The sequence below is a fragment of the Sus scrofa genome, chromosome 13, assembly GCF_054392235.1.
Source record: "Sus scrofa isolate SSC_HxYL_T2T_F1_AM1 chromosome 13, Sscrofa_HxYL_maternal_Yorkshire_Landrace_v2.0, whole genome shotgun sequence".
In the NCBI taxonomy this organism is placed as follows: Eukaryota; Metazoa; Chordata; class Mammalia; order Artiodactyla; family Suidae; genus Sus; species Sus scrofa.
This window is the reverse complement of record NC_139395.1, coordinates 35,736,815-35,749,890: the sequence shown is the minus strand read 5'-3', so window position 1 is coordinate 35,749,890 and position 13,076 is coordinate 35,736,815. Positions and strand designations below refer to the sequence as shown.

The 13,076-nt window shown below is 38.7% G+C and overlaps 1 protein-coding gene across 50 annotated transcripts in view; it reads right to left on the bottom strand.

Moving 5' to 3' along the window:
• The window catches only part of ARPP21 (cAMP regulated phosphoprotein 21), a 154,477-nt gene that overhangs the window by 81,846 nt on the left and 59,555 nt on the right, over positions 1 to 13,076 (bottom strand). For 27 of the 50 annotated variants that reach the window (XM_084987687.1, XM_084987638.1, XM_084987641.1 and 24 more), the window contains exons 10-11: positions 6,278 to 6,386; positions 4,216 to 4,317 (exon numbers count right to left, since the gene is read on the bottom strand). Coding sequence is in view for 45 of the 50 variants with exons in the window: in XM_084987638.1 (XP_084843764.1) it covers positions 4,216 to 4,317; positions 6,278 to 6,386 (211 nt within the window). In the remaining 5 variants the exon portion in view is untranslated. The remainder of the gene's footprint in view (positions 1 to 4,215; positions 4,318 to 6,277; positions 6,387 to 13,076) is intronic. The other 23 variants (XM_084987659.1, XM_084987665.1, XM_084987682.1 and 20 more) reach the window with 1 other exon arrangement.

The following is a 13,076-nucleotide window of genomic DNA, read 5'->3' as shown; positions in this document are numbered from 1 at the left end:
TGTGCAAAGGAGACCAAAGATGAGGTGCTCTCCGAAATCCTACTTAGACATAAAATATCCTTCAGAAAGTACCCTCCAAGCAAAACGCATTTCTCAAATGTATTGCTTTATCAACTTTACTTTCCCAAAGTGAGCAACAATGCATAGGATTAAACCATAAAATAAGTTTAACTTCTTGCTAAAAGAAACAAGAGCTATATATATATAATATATATATACACATAGCTATATGTATATCAAATATTTCTGACCACAGAAGTGCATTTATTTATTACTTGAGAAGTAAATTATTGTGTACTCTGAATTGCAATACTTTAGTTCACAAATAATAGATAAACTGGTCTTTTTTTATGATACCAAAATTCTCAAACTATATTTGAAAAAATTTTTGTAGAAAATCCTCAAATAATCTGCATATTTTGATCATGCACCTAATTACAATAGCACATGCATGTGTGCATGCACACACACACACACACACATACACACACACACACACACACACCCCTTAAACACCAAGGTATATTTGCAAAATATTCAAGAACATTTCTAATTTTAAAATAAATATGGATTTTGCTAAAGTGTCAATTCCAGAAAGTATTCTATAAATCTCTATTGTAACTTCAAACAGAAAAAAAAAAAATCCTACTTAAGTATATCAAAACCTGCCTGAACTCCTCTACTTCTTACTAACTGGCAAAGGAAGCTGGCTTTATTACCTCAGTTTTTAAATTATAAAGATGCTAAATTAAAGACCAGCTTAGAAAAAGATTAGACATCTCTTACTTAGTTTCCTTATGCTGGATTCTTTGTATTTGTTTAATAATTCAGTTAATATACTTTAAGTATCATCTTGAGTACCTCAACAATTTCGAAAGTAATGTTGATCATTTGGGAATCCGGAACTGCACAGATGAAGGTTCCCTGAAGGGTCCTGTCTTTATGTTACTATATGTATTTGAGAAAGTTCATGTTGCTATGTCCTTGAATTTGTGTTAGCATAGGATACAGTAATATCCTGTTAATACATGGTGGTCCTCCAGTGACACCTGCCTCTTGGCATTCATACTTTGTGTCATATGACATTCATACTTCCCATCAAACCAAGGCTGGTCTGCATGTCCAACAGAAGACAGCAGAAGGGAAAGCATATCACTTCTAAGATTGGATTATACAACACTGCGGCTTTCATTTGGGACCCTCTTTCTCTCCCTCTCAGGTCACTTTCTCTGGGGAAAGCTGGTTGCCATATTTGAAGACACCTGACAGCCTATGGAGAGGCTCACATCACTATGCACGCCTAGAGACATAGTGGTCTCTGGCCTAGAGCCATCAAAGAACTGAGGCCTGGCACTATGTGAATGAATTTGGAGGCCATGCCTTTAGGTGACTACGGCCCCAGCTGACAGCTTGACTGAAACCTCATGAAAGGCCTTGAGTCAGAATCACTCAGCTAAGCCACTCCAAGATTCCTGACCCACAGAAACTGTAAGATAAGAAGCTTTTTGTTTGTATTGTTTTAGCTGCTAAACTTTGGGACAATAATAGCTAAAATAGGAGACACCAGTGGTATGACTACATTGTTTCTCCAAGAGCTAACAGGTTAGGAAGAAAGACATTTTATTGTCCCTTTAGGAAAGTGGCTCTTAGTCATTCAAGCATCATGAAAACCTATAAAAACATGATAAACACTAGAGATCTTACCCTTAGAAAAACGCACATATGCTCATGAACATAATATCTTATAGATGATATTAGGGATTTTATTTAATCTCTGGAGCCATTTCTAAGTATATTCTGGGAAAAGAATGCCAGTTAAAAAACTATTGCCCTAGGAGATGAAGTGAAAAGTAGTGTCAGGCCAGTTTCCCACCTGAATTAGTGAAGCCAGAAGAATTGGCCACCAGAACCTATCAAAGGCACTTACATTTCTACTCCCGCAGGGAGAAGCAGCCACAGCATCGCAGAAAAGGCTGCTAGAAGATCTCCTAGAATAAAAAGGCTATGACAATAGCTTTGCATTTATGTGTTCTCACACTAAAGTCTGCTTTTCCTTGTTAAATAAAGAGTTAATATAGCATGTGGCTGGAGAAGCTTTAAACGGGAACCCTTGCCTCCAATCCTTACCCTGGCACTCAGTTCCCTTTCTATTAATCTCCTTAACAGGGATGCAAGGAAATGCACGGTGTACTGGGAGCTACGCTGACCTGTTTTCCCTTTAATGACTTCCCTATGGACATGAGCATACAAAAATGAAGTACAGCAGAGCAAGTGTCAACCCCATCACAAGCATGCATCAGTGCTGTTACTTGCTGTCACCTGGCTCTTGAGTGTTTGGCAACATGGCACAGCTTTGACAAGAAAAAAAAAGCATAATGTTGTTTGTATGTTATGTGGTTGATTTGTATTCGTTTCTCTATAAGTCATTCACAAATTATATCACTTGCCATAATGAGACTAAGGGAAAATGTGTGTGTGTGAGAGAAAGAGAAAGAGAGAGAGTAAAAAATAAACGAGGCTTAAGAAAAATTTCTCTTCTTGAAGGTCATCAGACAGGAACATTCTACCTCTAGTCCACGGTAGGCATCTTTACACTAATCATGACTAAAGTAGATCCTCTCATTATAAGTTCTTGAACCCAGCAAACTAAATTAAAGGTCTCCCACCTGCCAGGATGTCCTTTGCACCATCAGTAACTCTGACTATAAGGAAAGAACTTTCTAGAATCTTCTAATCATACCTGGACATCATCCAACCATGGCTACCTCCATCTCAGTCTCACACTCTCTTAACTCCTGAGCTCTGGGCCAGATTATTCAGTTCAAAGTTCTATTTTAAGGTATCCCAGAAAGGCAGAGAGGATTTTCAGGAGATCACAGAAACCTGCATGAACGTGAAAAAAGTGCAGAGTGTTGCTGCAGAGGTGGCTTCATAAAGGATTCAGAACCAGCTGGAGGATCAGGAAAATTTGCGGGGGCTTGAAACCTTCAGGGACAGCAGCCCCCTCCATGCTAAGCATGGACACCTAGGTCTTGAGGCTGGCTGTGTAAGAGCCTCCAGGAGCGAATCACCCAGGATGGCAGATGCCCCACCTGACTTTGTAAAGCCAGAGGTGTTGGCCACAGAAAGTCTACACAAAGTCACTCACAGCTCTACCTCTGCAGACAGAAGAACCCGCAGCATTTTAGGAAGCTGCCAAATGATTCCATAGAATGGGAAAAACTATGACAAACCTTGCCCTTCGCATTTATTGCATGTGAATCCAGTTTTTCATCTTTTAATTTTTAAATAATTGTGTTTAATTTTGGCCAGAGTGAGTAAAAGGATTAAAAAAAAAAAAATCCCAACCACATTTCTTTGCTGGGATTTTTTTTTTTTTTTTTTTTTTTTTTTTTTTTTTTGGCTTTTTAGACACTCATTGGTGGCATATGGAAAGTCGTAGGCTAGGGGTCAAATTGGAACTGTAGCTGGTGGCCTACACCACAGCCACAGCAACGCCAGATCCTAGCCACATCTGTGACCTACACCACAGCTTGTAGCAATGGTGGATCCTGAACCCACTGAGCAAGGCCAGGGATTAAATCTGCATCCTCATGGACACTAGTTGGGTTTGTAACTCGCTGAGCCACAGCGGGAACTCCCTTTGTTTGGATTTGAACAAACGAAATTATTCCCTTGAAAATTGTTCGTAAAAGTAATTTGATCTGAAGTTGGGGCTCGGGGATGGATACTATTATTTAATTTTTATATACTAAACTGCCCATACTTGCTAAAAATGCAGAAAATTCCTTGTGTGTATATGTGAGTGATCAATAGACTCTTCTTTTTCTTTCTTTTTTTTTTTGTAATTAATTCCTTTACACAATGGTGGTATTAAAAAGACAACAGTGTGGTATCTGCTCTCCAATAGGAATGTGAAGGAATTGCTTCACAGTTGGCAACCTCTCTCTGCACTTAAGGTCTGTTTTACTGGCCAAAACATATCTCTTTTTCCTCAGAAGTCATATCCTAGGAATACATGCAGACCTCTGGCCACTTAATCATCACTTCTCTGAACCAGGTACTCTTCCAGAAACACCTCTGTTTTGCTGCCCTTTGCCCTGTTCCCTGGCTCCAGCTTCCTTTGTCCCTGCCAGCTCACTGTCCGGGGATCGAGGCTGCCTTACTGCTGATGGAGGGACCGCACTCAAGAGGCAATTTAAAACAACTACTCACATCGTGTGCAAATATTCTCTCCCTCACTCTCTGATATTCCTCTTCTCTCTCTTCAATTGATTTACTTCGTCTGTCATCTCTAAATGGATGCATTCTGTTTTGCTGAACAGAAAAAAAAAATCAGGAGGGTTATCCAAGTTGAGCTGTTAGAAATCTGCAATTAAGCAACTGTCAGCTGAGAATAATAAATGTTCACTTAAACAAATGGAGCAGGAAAAGTCTTACTCTGGTCCCTCAGGAAGCCGTGGTGGGGTACGTACGGTGTGTGTGTGTGTGTGTGCCCCGCAACAGGACGGCATGTTTGCTGCTCCTGGCTGCTCCCTTGCTGGATGCAAGTAGCACACGTGTTTCTGGAATGTACGCTGCCTTTATGTGATGGGCTCTGCCTCCTTAGCAGACTTGTGTGATTTTGACTCCTCGGAAGGAGGCAGAGTGTTGTTGAGAAAAGAGGAAGTTGCTAGTGTGAGGTGGCTAAGAGAAGAAATGGCTTTGAAAACTTGGGGACTGGAGAAATAGAGCAAGGGCTGAGAGAAAGGAATGGGCAAAAAGGAAGACAGGGACACTTTCTCTGCATCCTAATTTGTGTGTTTATTCACTTGATGACTTATTCTGTGACTTGCATCTGGGATAGAAAGTAGGGACTAAATTTGAAAAGCCTGTTGATGAGGGCTGCTAACAAGAAATCACAATTCAAAGAACCCAGCATATGGACTGCTCATCTTCAGCCTTCCCTCTGCCCCACTTCCTGGGTCTCAACTGCCCTCCCATCTTCGTTGGGCCCTTCCTCCCCAACACTCTGCACTAACCACGTTCATCCAGCCATTCCACAAACACCCACTAAATACACGACACAGGCACATGTTTCCAAGTCAACTGGAGCCACGGTGTGGTTCGGTGGTGGTGGGAGGAAACGAGGTACAGATGATGAACGCTTTTTTTTTTTTTTTTAAAGTGTGTCAGGGATGCACATACTGACTCATTGCCAGTAATTAAAATAACTTGAGTGAGATGCACAGTGTCTTACCTTTCAGCATCCTACAGCAGTTATTTTCAAAAAGTCTATGTTGATTGCCAGAGATACAAAGGGTAACTGTAATGGCATTTCTATGACTTTCTACTGTTCCTCTTATCATTGAAAAAAAAGTCTTTTTTTTGGCTGTGCCCACACCATACAGAAGTTTCTGGGCCAGGGATTGAAACTATGTCGCAGCAGTGACCAGAGCCACTATAGTAACAATGTCGGAGCCTTTTACTGCTGGGCCACCAGGGAAACCCCCAAATTTATTTTCTTTTGACATTTACTTAGTTTTCTTCTTGATCTCCCTGGACACCACCCTCTCCATCCAGAGAAGAGATTTAAAGTCTCTCTAGCTTTGTCGAGGCCCCATGAACAAGACTATTCTAGAACAACAGCGTGTTTGGTCACAAGCAAAATACACGTAAAGAGGAAGTTCTGCTACAGTTCGTGCAAAACAAGCAAGATGACTGACGTGGACCAGAAAACGTGGGAAGGAAAAGGGGTTGAGGGGACTAAAACATGAACTCAATTCTTTTTTTGTGAAGACTTATTTTAGGAGAGTTGCAAAATCCACCTGTCCTCACCAGAACAAGGTTTGTTGTTTACAGCTACATCAGTTGCTCATCGGTCCGTATTGATAATCCAGTTCAATGTGTGCACAACGGAAGGATAAAGCTGTAGGGAGTGGAACGACTGCCAGAGTTACACAGACATCTGGAAAGGCGACTGACAAAGCTCTTCCCGTCAGCTTGGAGCCTACAGCACCCCAACCCCCCACGACATGCAGCAGACACTGCGCCAAGCACCACCCATGCAGCCCAACACAGAGCCATTGCTGAAGCAACCGGACATGGTTTTCTGCTTTGCAGTGAATGCTGAAGGGGGAGGCAGTGGGGAGAGGCATGAGGTGGGGGTGCGGACGGCAGTATCAGAGGCAGGCGAGATTTGGGAAAGGGAGCGGGGACAACAGAAGAGAGACAAGAACATCAGTCAGCCCACCTTCCAGAACAACAATGTCAGCCACTCTCAAACTTGAGAACCAACCTGAGGGTCTTCTTTATCAATACTAGAGTTATCTCGCTTCAAGATAAACCGCTTCTGGGATTCTTCACCTTTTTCATCTTTTAAATGGTCACAAAACCTTTGCTCTGGGCTGCCAGCAAAGTAAAACATATCAATAAAAAAGTTTTTCCCCTGTTTATAGTTATGTCTTCGTGTTGTTGTTTTTTTCCCCCCACAGTGGCATTCAACTTTTAAAAAAAGGTTATGAGTGGTTTTGATACTACAATTGCTGGCACTGTGTGGGTGGGTCATAATATGTCATTTCACAGGTGTTGTTAGAATACCTTTGGTGGTTTGGAATTCAGAGTCTTGTTTGCTGCATGCTGTTCACTATGGCTGAAGTTAAAACAAAACTTTAAAGGCCTGAAAATATACAGGTGTCTATAGTGTATAGACATTTTCTACAGTTATTTTGACCCCTATCACCATGAATTTAATCAAGTCCCCACCCATAGGCTCAAACAAATAGACATGTTGAAAACCTGGGGTTACCACATGAACCAATGTCTGGAAACTAGGAGAACACTTCCTCCTATAACCTTCCTTTCCAGAGCCTGCTGAATCTGGGGTGAGAAAGGGCCATCTCTGAATTATTTCTGTTTTATTTTTACTGAAAAATGTTCTGGAATCTGGTTGCAGGAGCCTGACATCCTAAATAACCTTGTGTTGTCAATCAGTTCAGTAATGGGGGAAGCTGGAGGTATTTAGTTTAGACAACTTAATGAGTGATTAACATGGGAAAAATGCTCCAAGCAGTTATACACTATTGATTAGTCAATTGATTTTTTTTAAGGTCGTCTTAATCATTCTGTATTATTACAGGAAAGGGCTCCACATCCCTGTTCATCTCCCACCATCGTCTCTGCACACCATTCACTCAGTGAATGACGTGAGCATGGGTTCATCCCAGAGGAAGTGATAAAATGTTGGTCCCCAGTTTAGAAGCAGTTGTAATGCATGGCTGTCATAAAAGTGTCTCCGCCACGTCTGATGTACTACTTATGAAGCCCAGTGGGTTTTCTGTCCCCTCTGGACTCAGTATGCGTTCAGTCACTGGGGAGCCCTGTCATGGCATCTGCTATTTAATATGGGTGGCCAGTAATTAAGGGAATCTCATCTTTTCCTTACAGCTCCAAAATAGGCAACCAGCACTTTGAAAACAAAGGAGCCGTTTAAGAGCATAATTCAAATCTCTATGAGGAGCATTCTTTCCTTAAATTCCTGCATAAATTCATACATTCTAATAATATTGGGGGGCAGACAAAACCAGAAAACTGAAATAATACCAGCTACAGCTTCTAGAATTGTGAGTAATTTTTGCAAATTGATATCATCAGTTTATTTAATCCTTGCAATAAATCTCTGATGTAGGAAAAGCATATATTTTTTGCCTCTTTTACAGAAGAAGAAACCATCTCTCAGTGACTGTTTTGACTCCAATTTATAGATTGGGCCACTAAGCCCTAGGCATGAAATACCCTATTCACATCCTTGCAGAGAACTGATTCAGTCTCTCTCTGCTTATATCCAACTCAGTGGGCTGGAGGGCTCACGCCTCAGGATAAAGAACAAAACCCCTGCATCATATCATTTTCAATATCAACACAACATTTCCTACCAAAATTAAGATATAATAAAATATAACAATCTGGAAGTGAGAATATGACATTTAAAAATAACAAAGGGAACAGAGTAAACTTGCACTTCATAGTGAAAAGGCCTCTTACAGCAGAGAAATTAAAAACATATTTTGGTGTAGCCCAGTCCCAGGGCACTTCAATTACTTATTACACTATAAAATCAGACAACATATTTGCATAAATAGCTACAGGTCACTATAAATGATAACAATTCTCCAGGAACTTTTTGAAAGCTTCCCAACATTTTCAACCACTTAGACATTGTTATTATATATATATATATTTTTATGTAGCAAGTGAAATTAGGATATTAACATAAATACAAACACTGATAATATCAATACTAATTAAGCCTCTTCTAATATCCCCAAGCTCTGTAAGTCTGATAAACTCTAGTAAATGAAATGATTTGCTGACTGCTAAATACAGATACGTTTCTTGTATTTGACACTAATCATCTGTAAATGTTCATTTATAAATGAAATTGTCAGAGAATGTGAACTTTTCGATTCATGAACATAAGGCGAATTTGCTCTAGACTAAATTTTTCTTTAGGCAGAAAACCAGGTAGAGTGAGATTTTAGCATGCTAACCAGAGACAAAATGTAAGTTCCTGTGGGTAGGGACCCAGCTTTTAAAATACTGAATCCTTAGTGCCTAGAACTGTGCCTGGCATATGGCAGCATTTGATTGGATGAATAAGTTCATGTATGAATGAAAGAAAATTAAGTATAGCTGTATATAAATCCCTGTACTTCATGGACGGATCAAAAAATCACTGAATAAAAAATACAGTCACAAATGTTTAAATTATAAAACAGAACAGGAAAGGGTTTTGTTAATAGGAGCATAAATTCAAATTTATAACATTAGGGACATCTTTAAGAATCAGATTTATGTTTGGCTTCAAGTTGGCCAAAAATAATCATGTCATTAAAGAAAGGTTTTTAACATTTGAGGATATCTTGGGAAAAGACATGGAAATGGGAATTCTAGCTTTTCTATTTGGGGAACTTCTCAGTTTAAAGAATCATTATCATTGCAAGAGAGCTATTCAGCCATTATTTTTGAAACTGTATTTGCATTTCTTCATAGTGCTGGTTTATTTGTTTTTCATAGCAGGACATATTCAGGAAAAATATATCCATCACACAAGCAAGAGCAGTCAAAGGAGCCTGTTCAAATCAATAATGCAAATATTATTTAGAGCAACAATATTTGCTACTCATATAAATTATGCAAAATGAATTTTCCACAACTGCTTTTCAAATATCTTGTTGAAATTTGTTTTCAAACATTAGAATAGTCCAAATTACTAATTCTTTCTTAATTTTCTAAAAATTTTTTAAAAGATTATAAAGTAACCATTTGAAGTTTTCATAAAAGGAATGAAATAGACCTAATAAGATTTTTCCAGTTTGATTTTACAGAGACTTATCTAGAGGTAAGGAGTTGCAGTTTAAACTCATGCAAACTATAGTTTATGGCCAAAGTACTGCATGTGATTACAGTAAAAATGACCAGTAATGCACCATTATATTATACCTTTTAAAAATCCTTTTTACCACTAATTTAACATCATAGAAATATTATTTCTTAGTCATAAAATGAACAGAACTAAAGTAATATATTAGGGACTTTTATTTGAAATGGTAATGAGTTATTTTTAACATATCGACATGAGGATGTAACTCTAAGAAAACTCCTCAAAGCTGCAAAAGGTCATGGTATTTATTAAATTAATAATAACTAGAGTTTACTATGTATGTCATGGCCATGCATTATACATGCCTAAATTTTTTTCCTGGAGGATTTTTTTGCCCCTGGGTTTTTCTTTCTAGCTCTCTCTTTATCATTATCAAAAAGCAGAAAAAATGAATTTAATGCTTCTTCTTGATTAAAAAAATAGCTTCCCATTCTCAAGGTTATAAAAAAGTGTTTTCCCATAATTCATAGCAGGCACCTACTTTGACACTCACTGTTCATGTGTGGTGACTAGCCCTGGCATTTCTACCTGTCTTGGGATCTGCAGTCAACCCCAGCATAGCACTAACTCCTCATTGTTCCTTATTAGACAGAGCTCATGAGTTGAGAGGCAGTACAGCTGAGTGAAATACTTCGTAAGACCATCAAACTCTGTCTTCTAGTCAACTGATTTCAATTTTAGACTATTTTTCATCTGAAGCTTAAAATAGATGAGCGTTCTCTATTATTTTTTGAAAAAATCTTTCTGATCTAGAAGTATTTTCAGTTAAGATTTACTCTCATTGCTAGTTTCTTGAAACCAAATGAGTTACTTTCCTTCCAAATAGTTAAGCTTAATCCCTGTCTGCCCCCGCCCCCCGCAACACACACAAAAGAAAAATTTGTTCTGCTAAATGTGGAGGAGCACTAAGGGAAGTCTTTGAATTTCATACCAAATAATGGAAAGACAGTCATCAATGTGCATAAGTATCTTAAAAAGGGAAGGCTGCCGTGCACAACAGGATGAAGTATTTTTATGTGTAAAACATTCATCAAAAATATGTTAATAGTCAAACATATTAGAGAAGTTTAAGTGCCCCTCTTTGCCTTAACACTTGGAAATATTCAATTAAAATATTTATAACTGAAATCTTTTGTTTAAAAAGAAAGTCCTATGTTCTTCTTTACATATTTCAGGATTTCCATTCCCATCTTGTTATGTGATACCGTTTTATTCTCTTTTAAATGGGACTACACTTTACAAATTCAGTATTTTAGCATTTAAGTTGGGGAACCAACCACCTTCAACCAATAAACTACAACTTCTCTTTCTACTCTCTGCCCCACTTCTATCTTTCCTAAGGCCATGATAATACATTCATGGCCTCCTCGCTATCAGAAATCTTTAAGATTATTAAGACACAAGAACTATACCAAGAAGATTGACCAGCTGTTTGTTGAACCTACCAGACTCTGGCCTTCAAGTACGCCCTCCAACTCTCCCCAAGGACAAGGGCTGACAGGACTATTCCTCCTAAAGGTGGATCTGGAAGCAACAAAGGGAGCCCTCAGAAACTGGGCCTAATTCTGCTGCCTACAGGAGAAGGAACTGTGGTAATCAGGCTACCGCTAAAACCATCGCGCATTCAGGAAAATACTGTATGTTGTATGTACATGTACAGTAAACCTTTCTCTAAACTGTCCCAAACTGTATAATACAGATACTGTCTTTACACCCAGGCTTGTGCTTACATACAATGTGCTTACACACAGCCACAGAGACTCGATCGAAATTTTCTTGGCTCTTGAATAAACTATGAACAGAAGATGGATAGGATTTGTAGCCTACACTTCTTTTGTTGAAAGTATGGTACTGAATGCTTGAAAAATACTTTGCAGTTAAAGAACACAGAAATGGTTTTTATCTCACTTCTAAGTATGACAATTTTTAACCCACTGTGTTCTGTGATGCTGGAGTTCTGCATCATAGGTTTAGCATTCATCTTAGTGGTAACATTGGGTTCTCTGTTTACTTTTAAAAAATAATTCAGTGTAAATAAGGATATTGTAAAACAAACAACAAAGAACTGTGTTTTGTTTTCTTCTTGCTTTTATCATCATTTCAGAGTATTGATTCTATTAGTGTTAGTTCTTGTTTCCTAAACCTCAGTTATGGCTGATTGGCAGGAGTAGTGGATTTCAGTCTTGATCTTCTGTGAATGGACCAGGTAAGGTCAAGTTATGAATCCACTTTCTTTTCTGTAAAAATAGTCTAGCTTTACCTAGAACATTGCAAGCCTAATAAATAAATAAATAGATAAATATTTTAAAAGTATTATCACTGCATATTACTTTTTTTATAGTTAAGGATATTAACATTATAGAAGATACAGGTATGTTTCATTTCCAACTTTAAGGTGTAATTTATAAATTCAACACACAAAGGCCCATAAATAATTTCAAGTTGTGAAAGGAACACACAACAGTTATTTTCTCTCCTTACAACTTTATGTCTGTCTCATCTACCAATTCTTATGTTCTCTGAGGAATGTGAGAATAATAATAGGAGACAATAAATTTGAGAGAAACGATATGGAGTTTAACCAGTGTTAATATATGTCTTAACTTGGAGCTGAAGTACTGTTTAAGAACTGGGTTTTCTATTCAGTAAATACAACTTCATGGTTTTCCTGAGAGGAATGTGATTCTTCGTTAGGTTTCTGACTTCTAGCTTCAAGTCTGATAATTTTCAACACTATATCTAAAAAATGTGCAGAGTAGATTTATCCTGTTTAGAAATGACAGGATGCCAACCAACCACTCATAGATGTCCAAGAGGCACTTAAATAAATTGATGCTTGGTGCTCTTCAGAGGATTATTAAGCAAGCATCGTATCAGGAGGCGTCTCAGTTTATTCATGGTGCCACTCACATCCCTATCCAAAGGAGAAGAAATATAACAGATGTGGAAGGAAAAGCAGGAGATTTTTGGTTTGTTTTGGTATAAATCCACTTAGTCACCTTCAGAGAATGAAACTCTTTAGGGTCAAGAACTGATGATTCTCATTTTAAAACCTAGGCCCTCAGGAAACCAAGCAGCACAGATGTCCATTGGCTCTGATGCCCTGTGGCCACTCCTCCCTGGTCTGCCTGCCAAGAAGCTGGGAGTGCCCCTAGTCCTGCTCTTAGGGCAAACATTATCCACAACCTAAGGGATTTTTGACAAAGTCAGCTGGGCTCAACTGCTTCACTTCTCTAGACAGGTTTGTTTAGTGCAAGAACAAGTTTCACGGTTCTTGTGATTTACCAAATAGCCAGTTCAGTGAATCAGTCTTTTTGGAACAAACAAGCAAACTATCACAGTTACCATATACCATTCATCACTCCAGGTGAATGCCCAGGTCCACACTTCTTAGGAATCAGGGCATTGGGTTCCTGAGCACTGGACTCTTAAGGTGTCACTCCAAATCTCTGCCTTTGAGTCACTATTCTTGTTTCATGATTGTGGGGGCCTGCAACCTCTCTCCACAGTCGCTTTGCCATTTCTTTTCCTTGCTCTGCGCTCTTGAAATAGGGGATTTAAGGCAATAACAGTGGGAGGATATGAAAGACAAAAGAAAAAATATTTAAGAGATGACAACGTTTTAACATAAAATTATCTGGAACCAGCTAAACAG